The sequence below is a fragment of the Thalassophryne amazonica genome, chromosome 17 (assembly GCF_902500255.1).
Source record: "Thalassophryne amazonica chromosome 17, fThaAma1.1, whole genome shotgun sequence".
NCBI classification, from domain to species: domain Eukaryota; kingdom Metazoa; phylum Chordata; class Actinopteri; order Batrachoidiformes; family Batrachoididae; genus Thalassophryne; species Thalassophryne amazonica.
The window spans coordinates 30,010,259-30,036,320 of NC_047119.1; the positions used below are offsets into that span (position 1 = coordinate 30,010,259).

Genomic DNA, 26,062 nt, shown 5'->3' on the forward strand with positions numbered 1-26,062 from the left:
AATAATTGTAATTGTTATTATTATTATTAGTTAGTAATAATAGTTATGTAGTTAATAGGTAATAGTTAGTAATAATAATAATAATCATAATTGTTGTTATGATTATTATTATTAGTTAGTAATAATAATTATATAGTTAATAGATCATAGTTAGTAATAATAATAATAATAATAATAATAATAATAATAGTTAGTTAGTTAGTAATAATAGTTCTATAGTTAATAGGTAATAGTAATAATAATAATAATAATAATAATTATTATTATTATTATTATTATTATTATTATTATTATGACGATGATGATGACTTTAAGGGGAATTTTTTTCTTAACACAATACTGCTTCTTAGGGATTCCATGAGTTTAGATCCAATAACAAGCTGGGCTTTGATTTGCGCATGTGTTAAAGAGAGTGAAGAAATGATGTGTGCACGTTGTCTGTAATGTATGCTGTTACTTTAAAGGGGTGTTGGTTGGTGTAGAGGGGGCACATCGGTTTTTTTAGTCGCTAAAAGAACACATCGTGCAGTTTGGCTCATCGGTGCGTTTTTGTCCCTCGTTATTTTTTTTTTTTAATCCAGTCCACTTTCCTTCCCTTTGAGGACGTTTGTTCCACTCGTCGTCCAGCCTGGCACGATGGGAGGTACTGCTGCTGTGGGGAACCTGTCGCGATAAATTTTCCCACCGATCGTGCGCTTTTCCACACTGACCGTCATGTTTTCTCTCGTCACAGAGGCCGAGACGCGACAGAAACTGCTGCGCAACGTGAAGAAAGAGGTTGGTTCCCGATCTTTGCGGGGCTTCTCGTGCACTTTGTTTCCTGAATGTATACAGCTCACGCCTTGCGTGCGTGCGCCCGTCGTGCACCCGCTTTGAGACACGACATCAGAGGCCTGTTTAATACGACTAATTGAGATCTCATTATTTTAATGAGAGTGCATGAAATGCGCTTTGAATTACACCGGTGTGGGTGTTTTTTTTAAACTGTTAGATTGGCGTAAGATGACGTAGATGATGACGACACTGGTGATGACGTTGGGAGTGACACTGTACTACTGGCGTGCAGCTTTATTTTACTGTCACTATTCTCCCAATCTGCGAGCGTGCACCTGCTTTCCTTACAGTTTTCCAATCACATTACCGGCTGTAATTATTTTATATTTTTTTCCTTTTCATTAATCTGCAAATAAATTTAAGGGATCACATCAAAGACCACCCCCAAAGTGTTCAGTGACTCCCCCCGGGGAGAGGAAAGAGGATGTTTTATTCATGACTGAAGGGCTTTCTGTGCTCCCCCTCACCTGTGACTCACTGTTCTTCCTCCATCAGCAGATTCTGCAGCAGAAGAAGCTCTTTATGATTTATTCACTTCATCATTTTCTTCTCATACCTGCAATCTGCACACACATTGATTAATTACAACATATTTAATGAAAGGCATAAGGGGACTGATGCATGCACTGCACGCTCCACACATGTATAAATGTACATGTAATAAACATGTAATGTCTGTAATGGTGTGTATGACTTCTGTGTGACTTCATTATGAAGTCATTACTAATCAATCACAGATATTTGTTGATCAATATATGCTTTAGATCATTCATCGAGGCTTCTTGGTTTTTGAGTTACAAAAAGTCCACCTGGGGTAAATTCAGTTGATGGGACATGATTTGGAGAGACACACACTTGTCTACATATAAGGTTCCACAGTTGACAGTGCATGTCAGAGCACAAACCAAACATGAAGTCAAAGGAATTGTGTATAGACCTCTGAGACAGGATTGTCTCAAGGCACAAATCTGGGGAAGGATACAGAAACATTTCTGCTGCTTTGAAGGTCCCAATGTGCACAGTGGCCTCCATCATCTGTAAATGGAAGAAGTTCAGATCCACCAGGACTCTTCCTAGAGCTGTCCACCCATCTAAACTGAGCGATCTGGGGTGGAAGGGTCTTAGTCAGGGATGTGACCAAGAACCCAATGGTCACGCTGTCAGAGCTGTAGCATTCCTCTGTGGAGAGAAGAGAACCTTCCAGAAGGACAACCATCTCTGCAGCAATCCACCAATCAGGCCTGTGTGGTAGAGTGGCCAGACCGAAGCCACTCATTAGTAAAAGGCACATGGCACATGGAGGACACCAGGCACCATCCCTACAGTGAAGTGTGGTGGTGACAGCATCATGATGTGGGGATGTTTTTCAGCAGCAGGAACTGGGAGACTAGTCAGGATTGAGGGAAAGATGAATGCAGCAATGTACAGAAACACCCTGAATGTAAACCTGCTCCAGAGCGCTCTTGACCTCAGACTGGGGTGATGTTTCATCTTTCAGCAGGACAATGATCCTAAGCACACAGCCAAGATATCAATGGAATGGCTTCAGGACAACTGAATGTCCTTGAGTGACCCAGCCAGAGCCCAGACCTGAATCTGATGGAACATCTCTGGAGAGATCTGAAAATGGCTGCTCACCAACACTCCCCATCCAACCTGATGGAGCTTGAGAGGTGCTACAAAGAGGGAAGGGCAAAACTGTCCAAAGATCGGTGCACCAAGCTTGTGGCGTCATACTCAAGAAGACCTGAGCCTGTAATTGCTGCCAAAGGTGCATCAACAAAGTATTGAGAACAGGATGTGAATACTTATGTACATGTGAATTCTTAGTTTTTTATTTTTAATACATTTACAAAAAATTCAAAAACTTTTTTTTCATTTTGTCATTATTGTTGTATGGCTGGGGGGCCTGGCTGCCTTTTTGTTTCTGTCTTTTGTTTTTCCTTCCAGGTGGCTTGCATTTGGGACTGAGTGGCTGTGTTGCTGAGGTTATCAGGACCTCACCCTGATCACCTGCGGCTCGTCAGGACTCACAGCTGTGGTGCATCTATATGGATTGGAACATGGTGGCATTTAAGACTGGAGTATACAGTGTGTATTTGCCAGAGACTCGACCTTGTGACCAGACGGGTGAGATCGTCGTCTCGGGAGCCATCTCATCATCAGTGGATGCAGAGAACGTCCAGGTTTGATGCACGGTCTGTGAAAGAGGAGGGGGTGAGGTCTCACGCTCGTCAGCACACTTCCTGAGGTACGTTAGATTTTGTGACTAACGTTTATACAGTCAGTAAATGTGGTGTCCCTCACACCTTATTATATTGAGCTGTATGTTAGTCATGTATCGGCTTCCACTGCAGTGGAGTTTTGTGAACTGGATGTTCCATTCCTGCAGGTTGGGAAGCTGATTAGTAATTAAGCCAGGAAGTGTTTGCTGTTTATGTACACCTTTGAGTGGTCTCTCTGTGTGTAGAGTGTGGACTCACATAATGGTTCCTTCTTTCACAGACTCGGTTTGTTGCGGCCACCTGGGGGGTGTCGGCGGGGTCCTTGGGTCCGAACGGCTTCTGGCTCCGGACCGTTAGCGCTGCTGGGAGCGCACCGTATCACCACCACGCCAGACCGCACACTCTTTTGTTGTTTTGTATCACATCACTGTTATGTATTAAATTCAGTTAGCCTTTGTACCGTGCTCTGCTTATTTCATACTGGGTCCTTCAAACGCTGGTCGGTTCTCCGAGCTGCGTCCGACACATAACAATTATAGGGTGTTGTGAGTGGAATTATTAGGGGAAAACGAATTTGCTCCATTTTGAAATAAGGCTGCAACATAACAAAATGTGTAAGAAGTGAAATGCTGTGAATATTTTCCGGATGCACTGTATACTCTGAAAAATACAGTAATTATATATATATATATATATATATATATATATATATATATATATATATATATATATATATATATATATATATGCTTACTCCAATTATGGGTCATGGGCGGGGAGTCAGGGCTGAAGCCTATCCCAGCAATCATAGGGCTTGAGGCAGGGTTCACCCTGGACAGGACGCCAGTCTGTCACAGGGCCACATATAGACAAACAAACACATTCTCACCCACACGCACACCTACGGACAATTTAAAGTTTCCAATCCACCTAACCTACATGTCTTTGGATGTGGGAGGAAGCCGGAGCAAAGACCATAGCTGAGAATATATATATATATATATATATATATATATATATTCTATTTCTACCTCATTTCTTATGTCTCGTACTGTTACAAGTATTATTATTACTGCTTATCCTTGCACACGCTGTTTGATGAACATTTTCCTCGACTTGCACCCATCTTGTGTGTTTTTTAAGAGCTGACGTAACATGTGAATTTCTCCTCTGTGAGATCAGTAAAGTTTATCTTTATCTTTATCTTTAAGAGTGCATGATTTTTTGGTATATAAGTTGCACTGGAGTATATGTCACATGGCTTTCCAAACTATATAAAAGAAAACGACTTATGCGTCAGGAAATGCGATGGTTGTATAACATAAATAATTGCTTCATAATCAAAAGTATATTTTGATCCACTTTACACTGAAGGAAAAAAAGTCTGGTGGAGTCATGATTTAAATATGTACATTGCTTGTACATGATCAGAAAGTGTCTGATGTTTCTTTGTGTTTCTCATTGAGGTACATAAATCTGAACACATTGTGATCATGTGCAACCAATCTACATGTTTTTATCATGACTCCTTTATTCTGCATATAGGGAGAAAATGCACATTGTGCGGTTCACTTATTAGTGAAAAACTTTAGTCTCTGCACAGTTAAATCAGTGCAGTTTTATGTGCGTTCTCGCTAAGTCACGTTGTTCTTTTGACTAAGGGAACGACAAAACCGAGATTAAATTCACTCACAGTGATATCCAAATGTCATGTCAGTGTTTTGACACTGTACTACTTCATCGTCGCCTTTGTGTAACTGTCAGATGCATAAAGTCTTGCTCACTGCATGCTTTTTTTTCCTAGGTGAAACAAATCATGGAGGAGGCAGTAACGAGGAAATTTGTGCACGCCGACAGCAGCCACATCATATCCTTCTGTGGTAAATGTTTCTGTCTACTAAGCTTATATTGTTGGGCTGGATGACATCACATTTAGGATCCACACTCATCAGCCTGCCAAAACACTGTCTGAATCCGTTAGCATTAAAGGGGTCATGTGCAAAATTTAAAATATGAAATGTTGTTAAATACGTAAACACAAACTGCAGAAAGATTTGGAATTATTCTATATACTGAAGAAGAAAAAATCAATAATGTATAAATAATAATTGGCACAACAATATTGTTGTGCCAATTTTTTAATGAGCAAGACGAGATTTTACACAAAAAACAAAGAAACATGCAAATTAAATACATAAGATCAAGGCATTGTAATTTGAAGTTGCAAAATTAATAACCTCATTTGCATTTACAGTGTAAATTGGTGGCTGACATCATTGTGTGTCAATCCGTCACATCCTATGATTATCTCACACACACACACACAAACACTCCTTCCTTTGCACTCTATTCAAGTGCTGCAAACGCCAAACTTTTATTTTGATAATGTCGTATTTCATTATTCATAGGGTGGATTAATGATGTGCATTAAAGTTGACTAAGAGCTTTGAACACTATTAAAATAGACGTTTATGATTCACATCCTTGATTTCTTAGCAACAGCGTCAGGCTGAATGTCTTATTCCTCCAGTGCTGAGATTTACAAAAAAAAAATTAAACTTTGAAGTATCAACCTGAGCCAAAGTGAAGAATGATGTACACACTTAAAAGTCTGTGTACACAAATGCTATTATTCAGAAAGAGTAAATTGCACTGGGTTTATAAGATCAGCACAAAGCTTGAGTGCAGAATCATGTTTTGACTCAGAGTCATGCAGACTCTCTGTGTTTGTGTGCAGGCGTCGTGGAAGCCTGCCTGTTGCACGGATTGAAGCGCCGTATTGCCGGCCTGCTGTGCAGTAATAAGGTCGCCGCCCTCTTCATGAAGGTGGCAAAAACCTTTCTGCCTGCAGAGGAGCTTTGCAACAAAGTCCAGGAACTGGAGCAGCTTATCGAAAACAGGTGAAGTGTTATTTTCGCCTGAATTTTTTTCCTCTTCCAGTCACGTCGGAGTCGTCTCGCTTGTGTTTATGATGCATCTTAACAACCTTTTCTTGCCCTACTTATGCATCAACTTTCAGGACTGTCTTGTGGTTTATTTTTTATTTTATTCAGCAAGCAGAATAACTCTCAGCTGAGCGGTGACCGCAGTAGGCAGTCTAATTTTGCCAACCTGCCACCTCAAGCACTGAAACACCTGTGGATCCGAACAGCACTGATGGAGAAGCTTCTGGACAAGATTGTTCTGTACTTGGTGGAGAACAGCAGGTAAAGTGATGTGTTTTTTTTTTTTTTTTTTACAGACTCGCTGCCTCTGCGGAGCAAGCAGTATTCTGCAGGACAGAACACACCCCTCACACCACCTTTTTTCTTTGCTTCCATCCGGCAGGCGTTATCAGGCCTTCAAAGCCCACACCACAAGGCTAAAAAACAGCTTCTTTCCTAGAGCTGTTACAGAACTGAATAGACATGCCCAAGCTCCAGTCAGAACAATTGCGTTATTCTAATTAGAACAAGGGGGGACATGTACAATATTTGTTTTTAACTATTTATAACTTTTAGGTATATTTACTAATGTTGGATTGCGTGTGTGTGTGTGTGTGTGTTTAGCTATTTAAGGGTTTTTATTAAAGTTGGGTATTTTAAATGTTAATTGATGTTTTAGAAGGATATGTGCAATATGGGACATATGCAGCATGGGATAAGTGCAATATGAGTTGGTTTGTTCAGAAAATCTCCTGATGTTCTTAATATTTATTGAAGTATGTGTGTGGGTAAGTTATGTGTGAGGGTGGGCATTGTTTTTGAGGATGCACAAGCAAATTTCACTGTGCTGATTGCTGTGCAATGACAATAAAGGTGATTCTGATTCTGATTCAAATTTCAAAGTAAATAAATAATCCTTAGTGTACTTAAAAATGCAAGTGCTCATTTCTTTCCATCAATTTGTCCAAATAAATAAATAAATAAAATACTTTTAGACACTTTGGGCACGCAGAATAATTTCTGGCTGCAATCTGTGATCTACTTTACACCGTTCAAGTGGATTTGGCTGTTAAAGATCATGCAAGATGACAACATGATGTGATTGGTTTAATTCATGTTACACCCATGTAATACCACCTCTTTGTGCCCTGCATGCACCTTACTTTGCACTCAGAGTGCAAGATGCGCAAATAACAAATTGGAGTTGTTGGAAACACCCCAAATGAGTGACAAGATAGGGATGTTGTCATTTTTGGGACATAATCTTGACTGTGATCTCTGCATAACTGTGTTATTTTGCCCATTTGAGCTGTGACTGTCACACTGACTGTGAAACATTTATCAGTACTTTCTAATATATATATATATATATATATATATATATATATATATATATATATATATATATATATATATATATATATATATATATATATATATATATTTATATGACTCTCTCTGTGGACCGATGGCAGATGATGTGAAGGTGTGGGTGGTGGTTGCCACTCATGACTCACAAGCAATCATTCAGTTGTCTCAGTTAGAAAGAGGATGATTGATGAGAATGGCTGATTGATCGGAGAGACCAAAAAAGAGGTCAGGTCACATCTGGTAAATAAATGGACTGCATTTATATAGTACTTTCCATCTGAACCAGAAGCAGAAAGTGCTTTACACTGATGCCTCACATTTACCCACATACACCGTGTCAGGGTGCTGCCATACAAGGCACTCAGTACACACACCGGGAGCAACACAGGGATTAAGGACCTTGCCCAAGGGCCCTTAGTGATTGTCTTGTATGGCAAGGGTTTGAACCGAGGATTCTCTGGTCTCAAGCTCAACGCTTAACCACTAGACCATCATCTCCTGGTATTATGCATTGGTGCCATGCTTCACCACATTTACCACACTACAAAACTGCCTTGGGTCCTTGATGCCAACCGTCCAGACACACATCCGGTCCATGGTAAATGGACTGCATTTATATAGAGCTTATCCATCTGCATCAGAAGCTCAAAGCGCTTTACAACGATGCCTCACATTCACCGATTCACACAGCCACACTCACACACCGATGTCAGGGTGCTCCCATGCAAGGCACTCACTACACACTGGGAGCAACTAGGGAATTAAGGACCTTGCCCTGGCCCTTAGTGATTTTCCAGTCTGGCTGGGTTTTGAACCACAGATCCTCTGGTCTGAAGCCCAGTGCTTAACGACTAGACTATCAGCTCCATTCCCACCTCTTGAAAGTAGCCATCTATCTGCAATACTCAAGTGAAATGTGGGCATCCCCTTGGGCTACTCCAGCTACTGTGGTCTTCAGCACTCGGGCACCCATGTGCTGCATCACACCCAGAGAAACACGCCACACTCCCAAAAAGTTGTAGATGACACACTCTCACCATGTCAGTGATACTCCTCATTTGAGTCTCCTTAGGTAACCCTTTTTTTTTTAAACACACACAGTCCTTTCACTGGTACCCAAGGATCCTCTGAATAGACCTTGTACCAACAAGACATCCAGTCTTACAACCCCTGGCAATAATTATGGAATCACCGGCCTCGGAGGATGTTCATTCAGTTTAATTTTGTAGAAAAAAAGCAGATCACAGACATGACACAAAACTAAAGTCATTTCAAATGGCAACTTTCTGGCTTTAAGAAACACTATAAGAAATCAGGAAAAATAATTGTGGCAGTCAGTAACGGTTACTTTTTTAGACCAAGCAGAGGGAAAAAAATATGGACTCACTCAATTCTGAGGAATAAATTATGGAATCACCCTGTAAATTTTCATCCCCAAAACTAACACCTGCATCAAATCAGATCTGCTTGTGAGTCTGCATCTAAGAAGGAGTGATCACACCTTGGAGAGCTGTTGCACCAAGTGGACTGACATGAATCATGGCTCCAACACGAGAGATGTCAGTTGAAACAAAGGAGAGGATTATCAAACTCTTTAAAGAGAGTAAATCATCACGATATGTTGCAAAAGATGTTGGTTGTTCAGTCAGCTGTGTCTAAACTCTGGACCAAATACAAACAACATGGGAAGACCAAGGAAGACATCAAAGTGTCAAGACAGAAAACTTAAAGCAATATGTCTCAAAAATCGAAAATGCACAACAAATGAGGAACGAATGGGAGGAAACTGGAGTCAACGTCTGTGACCAAACTGTAAGAAACCGCCTAAAGGAAATGGGATTTACATACAGAAAAGTTAAACGAAAGCCATCATTAACACCTAAACAGAAAAAAACAAGGTTACAATGGGCTTGTTGTGTGGGCCGCTGAAGAGGAGGTACTGCTGGCCCACCACCACCAGAGGGCGCCCTGCCTGGAGTGCGGGCTCCAGGCACCAGAGGGCGCTGCCACCTTATGGGAGCAGCCTGGGTGACAGCTGTCACCCATCACTGGACACAGCTGTTCCACTCAGCACGGAGGTATATCAGTAGGACGGCGTCTCCACCTCAGTGCCGAGATATCGCCTTAAGATAAAGGTAACATTCTCTGCTGTACTTCGTACATTATTATATTGTCTTTCTTGTTAAGCATTGCAGGACAGCTGTTTACAAGAAGCCGTAGCTTCAGATAAGTACTCACCTTCCTGCAGCATTGTGACGTGAGGTGGAGGCGACTTCTCCCCTCCTCTGTGTTACTGGGTGCAGCCGCACCCACACCTGTGTGTCTACTGTTTTCTTGCCAGCAGTACCGGATCCGACGAGCGGAGGCAGTGGCCACCTGGGAATTCGGGACTTGGCGGTTCCAGTACTTCCAGGGTTCGGTGGCAGAGGAAACCCGGGTGGTTCCGGTTCGACTTGGACGGACGTCTCCTACCTTCGAGCCTGCCCACACGACACCAGTGGAATTCGGCTTACCCCCACATTGTCAATTGTTGTATTAGTTGTGCACGTTTCACAACAGTAAAACCTTGTTAGTCACCTTCTCCATTGTCCGTTCATTTGCGCCCCCTGTTGTGGGTCCGTGTTCCTACACTTTCACAACAGGATATCTCGGCCAGCGTCATGGATCCCGAGGGGCGTCAACCGGCTGTTGAACGGCCAATGGAAGAACAGGGCGCGTCGGCGTCTTCGGGAGGGGTAATCGGTAAGTTGCAGTGGATCCTCACCGCTTTCACCACTCGGATCGATTTAATGACCGAGCAGCACGTTCTCCTAAACCGCAGGGTGGAGGCTCTCGCCGCACAAGTGGAAGCGCGCCCTCCGGGCGCCGCTGCGGCTCTCCCTCCCGAGGACCCTGCGCGTGATAGTGACGTCCCACTGGTCGTTCAACGGTCCCTTCCTCCGTCCCCAGAAGCTTACATAAGCCCTCCAGAACCGTACGGAGGCTGTGTGGAGACGTGCGCGGATTTTCTGATGCAGTGTTCGCTCGTCTTCGCACAGCGTCCCGTGATGTACGCGACTGACGCTAGCAAAGTAGCTTATGTAATAAACCTGCTTCGCGGGGAGGCACGCGCTTGGGCTACAGCGCTCTGGGAGCAGAACTCACGGCTCCTTCATACGTACGATGGGTTTGTGCAGGAGCTCAGAACAGTGTTCGACCACCCCAATAGAGGAGAGACCACTTCAACCGCGCTACTGTCAATGAGACAGGGGCGTCGGAGCGCAGCTGCCTATGCAGTCGCCTTCCGCATCGCGGCGGCGAGATCCGGCTGGAATAGCACTGCCCTCCGCGCCGCCTTTGTAAACGGACTGTCACTGGTCCTAAAAGAGCATCTGGTGGCAAAGGACGAACCGCGGGACTTAGATGGGCTCATCGATCTGGTCATACGACTCGACAACCGGTTAGAAGAACGCCGTTGGGAACCGGCTTGGACTGTGCGCCGGCTCCTCGACGTCCGTCGGATGGGCTGGGGTTTTCAGTACCTGGTGGACTGGGAGGGGTACGGTCCCGAGGAGCGCTCCTGGGTGAAGAAGGGCTTCATCCTGGACCCGGCCCTCCTGGCCGACTTCTATCGTCGCCATCCGGACAAGCCCGGTCGTGCGCCAGGAGGCGCCCGTTGAGGGGGGGGTCCTGTTGTGTGGGCCGCTGAAGAGGAGGTACTGCTGGCCCACCACCACCAGAGGGCGCCCTGCCTGGAGTGCGGGCTCCAGGCACCAGAGGGCGCTGCCACCTTATGGGAGCAGCCTGGGTGACAGCTGTCACCCATCACTGGACACAGCTGTTCCACTCAGCACGGAGGTATATCAGTAGGACGGCGTCTCCACCTCAGTGCCGAGATATCGCCTTAAGATAAAGGTAACATTCTCTGCTGTACTTCGTACATTATTATATTGTCTTTCTTGTTAAGCATTGCAGGACAGCTGTTTACAAGAAGCCGTAGCTTCAGATAAGTACTCACCTTCCTGCAGCATTGTGACGTGAGGTGGAGGCGCCTTCTCCCCTCCTCTGTGTTACTGGGTGCAGCCGCACCCACACCTGTGTGTCTACTGTTTTCTTGCCAGCAGTACCGGATCCGACGAGCGGAGGCAGTGGCCACCTGGGAATTCGGGACTTGGCGGTTCCAGTACTTCCAGGGTTCGGTGGCAGAGGAAACCCGGGTGGTTCCGGTTCGACTTGGACGGACGTCTCCTACCTTCGAGCCTGCCCACACGACACCAGTGGAATTCGGCTTACCCCCACATTGTCAATTGTTGTATTAGTTGTGCACATTTCACAACAGTAAAACCTTGTTAGTCACCTTCTCCATTGTCCGTTCATTTGCGCCCCCTGTTGTGGGTCCGTGTTCCTACACTTTCACAACAGGGCTAAGGAAAAGCAATCGTGGACTGTGGATGACTGGATGAAAGTCATATTCAGTGATGAATCTCGAATCTGCATTGGGCAAGGTGATGATGCTGGAACTTTTGTTTGGTGCCGTTCCAATGAGATTTATAAAGATGACTGCCTGAAGAGAACATGTAAATTTCCACAGTCATTGATGATATGGGGCTGCATGTCAGGTAAAGGCACTGGGGAGATGGCTGTCATTACATCATCAATAAATGCACAAGTTGACGTTGATATTTTGGACACTTTTCTTATCCCATCAATTGAAAGGATGTTTGGGGATGATGAAATAATTTTTCAAGATGATAATGCATCTTGCCATAGAGCAAAAACTGTGAAAACATTCCTTGCAAAAAGACACATAGGGTCAATGTCATGGCCTGCAAATAGTCCGGATCTTAATCCAATTGAAAATCTTTGGTGGAAGTTGAAGAAAATGGTCCATGACAAGGCTCCAACCTGCAAAGCTGATCTGGCAACAGCAATCAGAGAAAGTTGGAGCCAGACTGATTAAGAGTACTGTTTGTCACTCATTAAGTCCATGCCTCAGAGACTGCAAGCTGTTATAAAAGCCAGAGGTGGTGCAACAAAATACTAGTGATGTGTTGGAGCGTTCTTTTGTTTTTCATGATTCCATAATTTTTTCCTCAGAATTGAGTGATTCCATATTTTTTTTCCCTCTGCTTGGTCTAAAAGTAACCGTTACTGACTGCCACAATTTTTTTTCCTGATTTCTTATAGTGTTTCTTAAAGCCAGAAAGTTGCCATTTGAAATGACTTTAGTTTTGTGTCATGTCTGTGATCTGCTTTTTTTCTACAAAATTAAACAACTGAATGAACATCCTCCAAGGCCGGGTGATTCCATAATTTTTGCCAGGGGTTGTAGGTCACTGGTTTTTGTCCAAGGCTCACAATCATACAGTAAGATTGGAAGCACCATCACTCTAAAGACTTGGGGCCTCATGTACAAAGACTTGCGTGGATTTCCTAACTGAAACCTGGTGTACTTCAGAACCCAAAACCTGGCGTAAGCACAAAAACATTCAGATGTATCAAAGTGTGCGTACACATGGATCCAAGCATGTTCCTTTTGTACATCCCAATCAACATGGAAATGAGCACACATGTAAGAGTACCAAACTCCTCCTTGTCCTCGCCTCCATCTGAATATGCTAATTCATTTCAATAGGTTGGTTGTGTCACGTTGATGGTACCATAAGTATGAAGTGTACTGTGTTTGATGACATCCGCTGTTGTCACGTGTAAAATTAAAGCAAGCAGAGTGCAGAAACAATGAAAGCTGTGGCTTGGTCTTCCTTGTCTGACGCAGCTCGCCACAATGTGAAACAAAAAGGAAATGAGTGCATGCGTGATGCTGAGGCTTAGAGCAGCGTGCACACACACTGAAATTAAAAACAAAGGTCAGACAGAGGATTTGGAATTCACCCCCTTCGACAAAAAGGTGACCGCGTAGTGGGTGACACAGCTCTCACTGGAGTGATGGAAACCCATGAAGGTGACACAGATCATCCCATGCTGAACTCATAAATGTTGTCATTATACTGATCATACAATAGGCTGCTGACAGTACACATAGCAGTGAAGAAGAAGACATCAACATCGCGAAACACCTCTGTCCAATGACCTCTGGTCCGTGGCTCAATATACTCTTTACAGGCATCTCTGGATCTCAAAGGCTGAAAGAGAGAAATGTGGAACAATTATGGGGTGTTTATTTATTTTTTTGTTAACAAACATTATGATATTTGATATTATGATAGTTGCAAAATCTTGTAACTGTTAGAATGGCCTAAGCAGTGGGTCACCCTTCTAAGTCTGTTCTGCTTGAGGTTTCTTCCTCAATATCATCAGAAGGAGTTTTTCTTTATCACTGTCACCTGTGTTCTTGCTCTAGGGGTTGGTAAGGTTAGACCTTACTTGTGTGAAGCACCTTGAGGCAGCTCTGTTGTGATTTGGCACTATATAAACTAAATAAATTAAATTAAATGATAATTTGGTGTACTGCAGCAGCTCCACTGGCTTCCCATCACACACCTCATATACCACAAAATACTGCTCCTGACATACTAAGTCATTCACAACCTTGCCCCTCCTTATCTGTATGACCTAATTCACCTTACTACACCTACCCGCTCACTCTGATCTTCCTCCTCCATCCATCTCACTGTTCCATCTGTCTGCCTTGTTACCATGGGGAGCAGAGCATTCAGCTGCTCTGCTCCCCAGCTTTGGAACTCACTCCCTGCTGACCTCCGCAACACTTCCCCTGTTTAAATCTGGTCTCAAAACATATTTCTTTCGTGATGCATATACTCCCTTTGATCCTGTGTACAGTTCTGTATATTTTTGTAATGTTTTCTGATTTTATTGCTGTTATTTTAAAGTATGTTTTAAATTATGTGTTGTAAGGGGACCTTGAGGTCATTGAAAGGCACCCTTAAATCAAATCTATTAGTCGTAGTAGTAATAGTAGTATTAACAGACATGAGCTTATGATCATTTGTTTGGCGGTGACTGTCTATACTATGTGCATATTGTTTTCTCTCAGTGTTTCTATGACCATGAACTTAAAATAGAGGGATTTTATTTTTATATTTCATGGGGTTTTTGTTGTTGTTGTCCCCATTCCAGTCCCCTGAGTTTCAGGATTTGGTGCTATGGAAACAAAATTTTGTTTTGTTTCCCCAGTATTTTGTATATTGTTATTATACAAGATCCCTTCACAACCACTGCATGTTTTGTTGTTGTTGTTGTTTATGTTTTTTTTCAGTGCTTTTTATGAGAAAGAAGCCATGCTAATGGACCCTGTAGATGGACCAATTCTTGCATCGCTCCTGGGTATTTATACACTTCACTCACCTACTCTTTATTTCAAGTATAGTGCATAAATATATTTACTTTGGCCTATATAGAACGTCGTAGTCTGCTGACCTTTTTTCAGTTGGGCCTTGTGCATTGGAGTACACCAAAGTCAAGACAGCAGACCATTTCTGGACAGATCCTTCTGCTGATGAACTCGTACAGCGTCATCGTATCCACAGCGGCCACTGCCGACAGGATTCTCCCTCCAGACGGCCTGCCCTGGTTAGACAATAAGAATTGTTAACATAACCAAATATTGCCAGTAAGGTCAGCTGTGTAAGACTTTTATTGTCTCAACCTCTGGTAGATCCAGAAGAGACAGTCCAGTGGTAGTATTGAAGATCGACCCCTCATGTGGGTGAGAGAGTATGTGGAATCTCTTCACCAAAATTCCAGAGCCACACTCCTGTTTGGCAAAAATAACGTCCTGGTGCAGCCGGTATGTTCCTTGGTTATATTGTAACGTAAAAACTAAAAGACTGTCACGTTATACCCCTTTCAGCAAAGTAACATGCGTAGCTTACATACAAGGTCTGTTAGAAAACTATCTGACCTTTTTATTTTTTGCAAAAACCATGTGGATTTGAATCACGTGTGATCATCAGCCAAGCTTGAACCTTCGTGCGCATGCGTGAGTTTTTTCACACCTGTCATTTGCATCATTCGCCTGTGAGCACGCTTTGAGTGAGCAGTGGCCCACCCCCCTTGTCGGATTTTTATTGCGAGTAAAATGTCTGAACGATTTGGAGCTTTGCTGCATCAAATTTTTCCAGAAACTGTGAGAGACCTCCAGGTGGACACCATTCGGAAAATTCAGATGGCTTTCAGGGACGATTTTATGGGGATCACACAGATTAAGGAGTGTTACAGCCGGTTTAAAGACCGCCCACAGCGGCTGAGAGCGCGCCGCGCTCTGAGCGGCGATCGACAGGCTGAAACGACCAGATCATTTCCAAAGTGAAGGCTTTGTTGATCCGGGACATCGTCTGACTACCACAGAAATGGCAGAAGACATGGACATCAGCACTTTTTCGGCACATTCCACTGTTACAGGAGTTTTTGTCATGGAAAGAGGAGTGGAGGAATGCGCCACAGAGCCGCGAATGGCGCGGGACAAAAGCACCTCCGTGTTGGTCTCACAGGATGGCTTTCAGATGGTTTTCAGACGGCTTTCGGTGGCTTTTCAGTCGTGTGACTATCCGAGAAATTGTGGATGAGCTGGACATGCCAGAACATGTCCTGTGAGGCTTCATCACGGCATTGCTTTGCGCCATGCAGCTCTGTCCCGACGCGCGAATTCCTCCGCTCCTCTTTCCATGACAAAAACTCCTGTAACAGTGGAATGTGCCGTTCATTTCCAAACTGTACACCGAACGTTGATCCGGGATGTCATCTGACTACCAGAGAAATTGCAGAAGACGTGGACATCAGCACTTTTTCGTCACATTGAGACAGGCGTGCGGAGGAATTTGCGCATCAGGACGGAGCCGCATGGCGCAAAGCAACGCCGTGATGAAGCCTCACAGGACATGTTCTGGCATGTCCAGCTCATCCACAATTTCTCGGATAGTCACACAACTGAAAAGCCACCGAAAGCCGTCTGAAAGCCATCTGAAAGCCGTCCTGTGAGACCAACACGGAGGTGCTTTTGTCCCGCGCCATTCGTGGCACTGTGGCGCATTCCTCCGCTCCTCCTTTCCATGACAAAAACTCCTGTAACAGTGGAATGTGCCAAAAAAGTGCTGATGTCCACGTCTTCTGCCATTTCTGTGGTAGTCAGACGATGTCCCGGATCAACGCAGCCTTCACTTTGGAAATGATCTGGTCGTTTCAGCCTGTCGCTCGCCACTGGTGCGCTCTCAGCCACTGTGGGCGGTCTTTAAACCGGCTTTAACACTCCTTAATCTGTGTGATCCCCATAAAATCGTCCCTGAAAGCCATCTGGATTTTCCAAATGGTGTCCACCTGGCTGTCTCTCACAGTTTCTGGAAAAATTTGATGCAGCAAAGCTCCAAATCGTTCAGACATTTTACTCGCAATAAAAATCCGACAAGGGGGGTGGGCCACTGCTCACACAAAGCCTGCTCACAGGCGAATGAGCTTGGCTGATGCAATCATACGTGATTCAAATCCATATGGTTTCTGCAAAAAATAAAAAGGTCGGATAGTTTTCTAACAGACCTCGCATGTCTTAAATACAGACATGTTTGTAAAATACCCCACCACCAACAGTTTAGTGACTACATATTTAAACTACCCTTCTACAAGTACAATAAAGAACTAAAAAGGCACATTTTTGACAAACCGCACTTTAAAACTGAGACCTTCAAGATTTGAGAGTCACTATCCAAACAAGAACTTGCTAGCTACATTTGCTTTGCCTTTTTGTTCAGTCCTAAGCACTTTAAGCTAGTATGCTGTAAGCTAACTTTCCAGTCAAATACAATCAAGATTTGAGTGTTTTACCCAAAATCAATTAAATTAGTGAATTAAAATAAACATTATTTGTGTTACTTAATTCACAGTACATTGGCTTTTGAGCATTCTGTGGCTAACGTTAATGCTAACTCATCTGCACATGTTCTGCACAGTGCGGGAAGGTTAAAATCTTCAGGAAGTGGAACTGAGTGGAAGACTTAGAGAAGTGTGCAATGCTGTTGCACAGATTTGAAGGTACTGTTCAAATTGACACAGTTTTTAAATGCATTTTATAGAACTTAAGCCATTGAACAATTTAAGTGAAAGCCATTTGCAAGCTTGAGCGGCAGCAGAAACATCAACTTAGAGCTGCCTCGTTCCAAATTCAGACGCACACTGCCCTTCCAGAAATGTCACTCAATTGTGGGAGCACAGAATCTACAGGGTTTGTCCACATTTGTGGACTGTGTGGAACAAATGCACGCTCTCTTGCTCGCATATACACGCGCACCTATTTATGCATCACTGCTGCTGATGTACTCTCATTGCGTTGCCTCTGTTGACATACTTAAACCCACAGAACCACTCGTAGGGGTTTTTTGGTACCTCCTTCAAATGCCTTTTCTTCCAATATAGACTTCTCCCATCCTCCCTGCTCTTTTATTTTCTTCCTATCCATATTAATCAATGCATGCTTTTGGATAATACTACTTATTTGTTGAGTCAGCAACCCCTGCAGCCAAACCTCCTCCCATCATCAGGGCTTACAGCTTTAAATAATAATAATAATAATAATAATAATAATAATAACAGTTTGAATGCATTAGTTGATATAACTTTGACAAGGCTGTGCTGTTCTTATTTGATTAGTCATAATTGTAGTTTCAATCATCATTTGCTTTTCATAGTAAGCCTTGACATTTGTTCTCATTGTGTCTTTCCTTACTTACCTACCTATTTGCTTTCTTAGACGAGAGCTCTTAACAAAATTCTATTGTACCTGCATTTAGGGTAAGTGTCCACCATGTGGAAATATTGCTCCATTTCAAGTACCTTGAGTACAGGCTGCTGTGGGACTCGACACTGACCAACCTGTTGCTTATAGTAGTAGATACCTACCTACTAATGCACCTGTTTACTTACTAGCTTACTTACCTAACTATGTACCGACTTACCTGCATCCTTAGTCACTTTATTACTTGCTGACTTAGTTATGTACTTGCCTATTTAGATACTTACTCATTTACATCCGAACTTATTTACCTACTTACTTATTTACCACCTTTTTACCAACCTAATTTCCAATTTATTTATTTACTTATTGAATTACATGGTGGATTAACTGGCCATTAGGAAGCCAGTCCATCAGAAAAACCCCAGTCTACAGCAACTTCGGGTAGGCTGTTGCTTTAAACTGAAATAAACTGCTGCTCAACAAAGCAATGACCCATTTCCCTTCAGAAAAGAGATGAAGTTCCCACATACTGTGTGCATGTTTGCAGATGTTTTACTCAACTCCCAGCCAAGAGGTTTAAACAAAGCCTTTTGTGACATATGTTGCAGAAAGCTAAACTGCTGTTTGTCGAAAACAAGCTTTTTATTTTACTTATAACAGGGTAGTTTCTACATGCAGTCACAAAATTGTTGGACTTTGAGGATCTTTAACATCAAAAGCAGAACCATATTTAACTGGATGACAGTTTAAAAAAAAAAAAAATATATATATATATATATATATATATATATATATATATATATATATATATATATATATATATATATATATATATATATATATATATATATATATATTTTTTTTTTTATGACCCCTTTAATAAACCTGAATATTACAGCTTGTCAGTTGCTTTTGGGACTAACCAGAGAGGTTTGTCCACTTATGCTGCATCATCTGATCTGAATTATATAGCATTTGGAAGCATGTGTTCTGATTTTTTTCTCCAGAGAGATGACATGGAGGCCATCCCGGGTTACCTTTCTCTCCATCAAACTGCAGATGTCATGACTTTGAAGTGGACGCCCAATCAGCTGATGAACGGCAACGTAGGAGAGCTGGATTCTGAGAAAAGGTTTGATGAATACAAACATGCTAAATAATATGTTTTCCACTTTTGTCTCAGTGGCACAAACTGACTCATTTTCAGTGTTTACTGGGATTACGCTATGACTATTCGCCTGGAGGAGATCGTGTATCTCCACTGTCATCAGCAAGGTAACAAAATTTGTTTTGCCAACTATAAAATATTCAAAGTGCTGTATATTGTGTAACTACATTAACATGATTTCTTGAGTTTGAAGCCTGACAAGTTTTAACACTAACATTGTGTGAATCTCTTCAGTGAACAGTGGGGGGACGGTGGTTCTGGTGAGCCAGGATGGGATCCAGAGACCTCCTCTACATTTCCCTAAAGGAGGACACCTGCTGCAGTTTCTCACCTGCCTGGAGACTGGCCTGCTCCCTCATGGGCAGTTGGACCCCCCACTCTGGTCTCAGAGAGGGAAGGTCAGCATGAACGCATCATAACATAATATCAACGTTTCCCCATATTTTTTTTCAGGCCCAGTGGCACTCACCAAAAAAAAAAAAGAAAAAAGAAAAAAAACAAAAAAAAAAAACATGTTTTGGTGCACAGCAAGGTGCATAGCGTGGAAACATGGACTTGTAAATGCAAAAGCTAAAGTAAAGTGATGTGCTAATTGTTTATGTAATCCTAGCATATATAGTAGTCCTGCAAAGCTTGATCTTTGGTTTTAAAACTAAAAACATATATTTCATCTGTGAACTGCATCGCTTTTACTAATGAGTGGGTACATTGCACAGAAAAATCACATGAGCAGAGTAAGCAATACCCAAAGTTTCTACATCACTAACCTCTCCACTGCTAACTTCATGGGTGCAAACAATATATTTGCATATTAAAAACATTTATTTGTATGTTTATTGGTAGAATCCTCCCACTCATCACTGGCAGAACATTTCTCAACATTCTACCCAGTGAGTCAAAACCTCACAAATTCTCAAGACATGTTGGTTTCTCAGAAGGCAAATGATGGAAAACCACACCCTACTTTTTCTGGTTTGGGCTCAAGACTAATCAATTGCCTCTCGTAGCAGCCTTGATTCAGATGATTTAAAGCCACTGTCCAACAAAATCATCACTTGGCTCACCTTAAAGCAGTGTTTATCAAAGTATTTAGACAAAAGACAACTTGGCCAATAAAAAAGAATCTTGCAGACCACCTAACTTCCAAAATATAACTATAACTCTGCTTATCAGTCTAACAGTATGCTACAAAAGTACACTTAACAAAAATATAAACGCAACACTTTTGGTTTTGCTCCCATTTTGTATGAGATGAACTCAAAGATCTAAAACTTTTTCCACATACACAATATCACCATTTCCCTCAAATATTGTTCACAAACCAGTCTAAATCTGTGATAGTGAGCACTTCTCCTTTGCTGAGATAATCCATCCCACCTCACAGGTGTGCCATATCAAGATGCTGATTAGACACCATGATTAGTGCACAGGTGTGCCTTAGACTGCCCACAATAAAAGGCCACTCTGGAAGGTGCAGTTTTATTGGGGGGGATACCAGTCAGTATCTGGTGTGACCACCATTTGCCTCATGCAGTGCAACACATCTCCTTCGCATAGAGTTGATCAGGTTGTCAATTGTGGCCTGTGGAATGTTGGTCCACTCCTCTTCAATGGCTGTGCGAAGTTGCTGGATATTGGCAGGAACTGGTACACACTGTCGTATACGCCGGTCCAGAGCATCCCAAACATGCTCAATGGATGACATGTCCAGTGAGTATGCCGGCCATGCAAGAGCTGGGACATTTTCAGCTTCCAAGAATTGTGTACAGATCCTTGCAACATGGGGCTGTGCATTATCCTGCTGCAACATGAGGTGATGTTCTTGGATGTATGGCACAACAATGGGCCTCAGGATCTCGTCACGGTATCTCTGTGCATTCAAAATGCCATCAATAAAATGCACCTGTGTTCTTCGTCCATAACAGACGCCTGCCCATACCATAACCCCACCGCCACCATGGGCCACTCGATCCACAACATTGACATCAGAAAACCGCTCACCCACACGACGCCACACATGCTGTCTGCCATCTGCCCTGAACAGTGTGAATCGGGATTCATCCGTGAAGAGAGCACCTCTCCAACGTGCCAAACGCCAGCGAATGTGAGCATTTGCCCACTCAAGTTGGTTACGAGGACGAACTGGAGTCAGGTTGAGACCCCGATGAGGATGACGAGCATGCAGATGAGCTTCCCTGAGACGTTTCTGACAGTTTGTGCAGAAATTCTTTGGTTATGCAAACCGATTGTTTCAGCAGCTGTCCGAGTGGCTGGTCTCAGACGATCTTGGAGGTGAACATGCTGGATGTGGAAGTCCTGGGCTGGTGTGGTTACACGTGGTCTGCGGTTGTGAGGCTGGTTGGATGTACTGCCAAATTCTCTGAAATGCCTTTGGAGATGGCTTATGGTAGAGAAATGAACATTCAATACACGAGCAACAGCTCTGGTTGACATTCCTTCTGTCAGCATGCCAATTGCACGCTCCCTCAAATCTTGCGACATCTGTGGCATTGTGCTGTGTGATAAAACTGCACCTTTCAGAGTGGCCTTTTATTGTGGGCAGTCTAAGGCACACCTGTGCACTAATCATGGTGTCTAATCAGCATCTTGATATGGCACACCTGTGAGGTGGGATGGATTATTTCAGCAAAGGAGAAGTGCTCACTATCACAGATTTAGACTGGTTTGTGAACAATATTTGAGGGAAATGGTGATATTGTGTATGTGGAAAAAGTTTTAGATCTTTGAGTTCATCTCATACAAAATGGGAGCAAAACCAAAAGTGTTGTGTTTATATTTTTGTTGAGTATATATTGCCATTAGCTAAAATAAGCAACAGGTTTGGCATCATGTCCCATAGCGGCCTGTACTCAAGGGTCTTGAAATGGAGCAATATCTCTATCTGGTGGACGTTTGTCATTATTGCAGGTACAATAGAATTTCATCGAGTTGTAGTCTACACAGCAAAGTTTGCAGAGTGAAATTCACTCTATAGTGACTACAATAGATCCCACTCCAACAAGTGTGAAATCAACGCTCGTCTTGTCAAATCAAGTTTTTCAGCTGCAATAAGAGTCATTCACAGCATGATAGAGTTGATTTAACACTGTGATAGAGTTTATTTTACTCTGTTTTGAATGGGACCAACTGTAGTTCCGGCAGAATTTATTTTGCTCTGCAAAACTTACTGTGTATTAGACTTTGGAGTCATTTTTAACCAGTTTGAGAAACACTTTTAAGTTATAATATGATATACATTTAAAATGTGACATTTTACCAATCTAGTCATGGACCACTAGGTGTCACTCATGGACTGCCAGTGGTCTGTGGACCACTCTTTGAGAAAGGCTGCATTAAAGAATCACAGGGTTTTGCACCTTTTTAATGACACTTTGCTTGGAATTGTTTTGACTGTGTTGAATGTTTGGTCTCCAAAGTAATGGTCAAAGAAAGTCGACGTCCATTGGATTCTATGGCATACGTTACCCCGTAAGATGAAAGCTAAGCCTGACAGAGTGCAAAGTATTCCTTTTAAAACCTGTATTAGCTCAATCAATAATTTTGTTACCAAAATTGGATCAGCTGTAACTTTTGACCTCTTTAGAAACTGAAATTGATCTTTGTTACCTTTTTTTTTTGTTGCCATTTTCACCCCATAATATTCAATAATAGACAGTCCAAAGCAGTGGTTGTCAACCAGTCCTCAAAGACCACCTACCCTTCACATTTCCATCTCTTCCTGCTCTGATTAGCTCTTTCAGGTGTGCAGTCAATCAAGAACTAACAGATACCAGCATGAGCTAATCAGCTTGTGGCAAAGCAGGGAGAGATGGAAAATGTGTAGGATAGGTGGTGTTTGAGAACATTTGGTCCAAACTATACCTTTTTTGCAATCTTAATAAACACACAAATAATATGATATACTTGATAATATGATTGGAGCTTTTTTAAATATCGACCCCTGTGTAGTCCTTCATTGACTCCTACCTGGGTGTAGCTACCACCCAGGGATGGTCATCATACATTTTTGTGTAGGTCATGGTATGCAGGGATTGGATTCTAGCGGTGCCAGAAACATGCTTGGCCTGTGGGCTAAGTGGATTAAAACCTAAAACAGTGATAGTGACAGTCGTTTTTGGTAAACATTTGTAGATACATGCTCTCTTGCTGTAACAACCATGCTTCACATCCCTGATTTACTGTGTGATACAAAGTGTGTTGCCTTTTAATTTGCAGGGGAAGGTTTTTCCAAAATTGAGAAAGAGGAGTCCACAGGGCTCATGTGATTCGGTATCAGATAAGGAGGATGATGAAGCAACAGATTACGTCTTTCGGATCCTCTTTCCTGGAAATCAGATGGAGTTTAGTGAGTGTTCCTGTTCTGTCTGCCTCACGTTTTGTTATGTTTGTTTTTTGTTGTTGTTGTGTAGCTTTTTCAATCTTTCCAATGTTAAATGCTTCATTTCCCATCATTTCCCTCGATCATCTCAACCCTTTGTGTTCATTTTCTTTTTTAGTGTCGACAACAGAAAGATGTTTTGCATGGACATGCAGTTTTTTTTATCCTACATCATCTTCATCTCCACCTTCTGACTTGGTGTGTTGTTTCCTATATTTTTCATTTATTCATGTGTGTGCACTTCTATGTTACACTGAGTTTTGCTTGATGTTGATGATGACAAAAATGGAGGGGAAACAAAAGACAGGTTTCTGTGGTCTGTAGTGGCCCTGGAGCTGATGGACCAAGGCATGAACATGTGGCAACCAACTCCTAGAAAGTCCTCCTGCTCCTCTTGCTCACAAAATGGCTCATCTGATGGCTCGTTACCCAACGGCTGTAATCAGGAAAGGTAAATTATCTGTCAGGAGAATCTCAGAACTGTCTTCAAATTATCCCACTTGACTAATTTTGCTATTTTCCTGCTCCATCAGGGCTCCATTAAAGCTCCTTTGTGACACAATGAAATACCAGATCATTTCTCGTGCTTTCTATGGATGTGAGTGTTTGATCAAATTGGAAACAGTTCCATTAAAACTGATTGTTTCTTCATAAAAACGAGTATTCATTAGTCGAGCCGCAGCAGCAGCTACAATAACTCTGATTTTTCTTTCTAGGGCTTGCATACTGTCGTCATCTATCCACAGTTCGCACTCACCTCTCTGCTCTGGTCAACACCACTATAGTTGATCCAGATTTGCCCAGTAATGCCCGGAGAGGCCTCTCGGTGGAGGTGTGGGGGAGTTTCCTCCAGGACACCTCTGTAAGATTTATTTAAAAACTAAAAAATCTGTTTTTCTTGTAACTTTAAAACATAGTATTTGGGCTACCTTAAAATGTTAAGTTGATGGAATTTGAAAAGATAAGTTGGCATAAATTGGATCTTGATTCAACCATTGCAATACAGCATCATGACTTTTTAGATCATAGCTACAGATTCATGATGAGTGGTGTATTTCAGAACAGAAATGCATTAAAAAAAAAAATGAGAGCAATCACAGATTTCTGATGTCCACCAGTCCACATCTGGATCACCTCCAAAATGCTGTGGAGTTTTCCATGCACTTATATCTATCTGTGGTGCAAATTTGGTGAGAATCCGTGAAGTTGTTTTGAAGTAATCCTTCTAAGCCTATATAAAGTGAAATCTTGATCTAGAATCTGGATCCGGATCACTTCCAATATTTAATGAAGTCTTACATGGCCTAATATGTATCCGTGGTGAAAATTTTGTAAGAATCCGTGAAGTAGTTTTGACGTAATCCTTCAAAGCCTATATAAAGTGAAACTTGATCCAGAATCTGGATCCAGAATGCATCCAACATTTAAAGGAGTCTTCCATGGCCTAATATCTATTTGTGTTGAAAATTTCGTCAAAATCCGTGCAGTAGATTTGACGTAATCCTGCGAACAGACAGGCAGACAAATAAATAAATGAATAAATGCCGATGATTTTATTACTTCCTTGACAGACGTAAAAAAAAAATAAAAAAGCTCCACAGCACAAAAATATAAAAGAGGTACACAGGTGACTTTGGGACATTCTTGGTGCAAGGTACGTTATCAGTTTGCCACCATGCAAGTTTGTTACACAATATTGTTGAGTTAACTTACAGTTATTTGTAAACCGGGCTTCACTCATAACAGCACAGTGTCTTGCCGGTTGCGCACCTGCCTCGCAACAAGAAAGTCCACAGTTCAAAGCCATGGGTGGTTAGAATTTGGTGTTAGAGTTAAAAACAGAACTAGTGTCGTAGTGCCTTGATGCTTGAGCTTGGCCTTAAGGGTTCAAGCCTTGACCTTTGTCTTGTGGGTTTGGGCCTTGACACAAACCCTGAGTACAATGTGAAGCAAAATGTAGCGATACAAACAGAACTCGAGAAAGATCTGTTTATTTTTCAACCTGTGGTGAATATTGTTTTTTCTGAAGTAGGGGAAGCCGGGGCCCAGTGGATCAGAAATGTTGTTTTGTAGCAGCACAAGCATATTATGCATAGGTTTATGTCATTCTATTGTGTATTTAATGCAGCAAGTTATTGTTTTTAAGCCTGTGTTATTTATTTCTCCCCAAGTGTAATTTACAGGTGTTTAAAATCGATTTTAAAATTTTTGATTCACTGTGCCCCCGACACTGATTCACGGGGCACAGTGAATCAACATAGAATATAATGAAAAAACACATGATTATAAATATGTCTTCAAAATTATTAAATATATGCTGATTCATATACAAACTATAATCCAGCAAACCAGCTATGTAATGTGTAAGTGTCTTATATAGTGATATAAGACCTTTAGAAACTATAAGAAATACAACTGTCATCATTTCTGTTCAAACGTGAAAACAGTTGTTTATATACA

General features: G+C 42.2%; 1 protein-coding gene across 4 annotated transcripts in view; it reads left to right on the forward strand.

The window, feature by feature from the left end:
• The first annotated feature begins 539 nt into the window (after positions 1-539).
• Positions 540-26,062, forward strand: part of sgsm1b (small G protein signaling modulator 1b) — a 44,859-nt gene continuing 19,336 nt past the window's right edge. For 2 of the 4 annotated variants that reach the window (XM_034191738.1, XM_034191740.1), the window contains exons 1-14: positions 643-777; positions 4,864-4,939; positions 5,797-5,959; positions 6,113-6,265; positions 14,571-14,638; positions 14,742-14,884; positions 14,970-15,101; positions 19,043-19,167; positions 19,243-19,310; positions 19,438-19,601; positions 23,440-23,569; positions 23,927-24,053; positions 24,136-24,200; positions 24,319-24,464. In XM_034191738.1, coding sequence (XP_034047629.1) covers positions 715-777; positions 4,864-4,939; positions 5,797-5,959; positions 6,113-6,265; positions 14,571-14,638; positions 14,742-14,884; positions 14,970-15,101; positions 19,043-19,167; positions 19,243-19,310; positions 19,438-19,601; positions 23,440-23,569; positions 23,927-24,053; positions 24,136-24,200; positions 24,319-24,464 — 1,623 coding nt within the window. In that variant the 5' untranslated portion in view covers positions 643-714. Of the gene's footprint in view, positions 778-4,863; positions 4,940-5,796; positions 5,960-6,112; positions 6,266-14,570; positions 14,639-14,722; positions 14,885-14,969; positions 15,102-19,042; positions 19,168-19,242; positions 19,311-19,437; positions 19,602-23,439; positions 23,570-23,926; positions 24,054-24,135; positions 24,201-24,318; positions 24,465-26,062 lie in introns of those variants that run through there. The other 2 variants (XM_034191739.1, XM_034191742.1) reach the window with 2 other exon arrangements.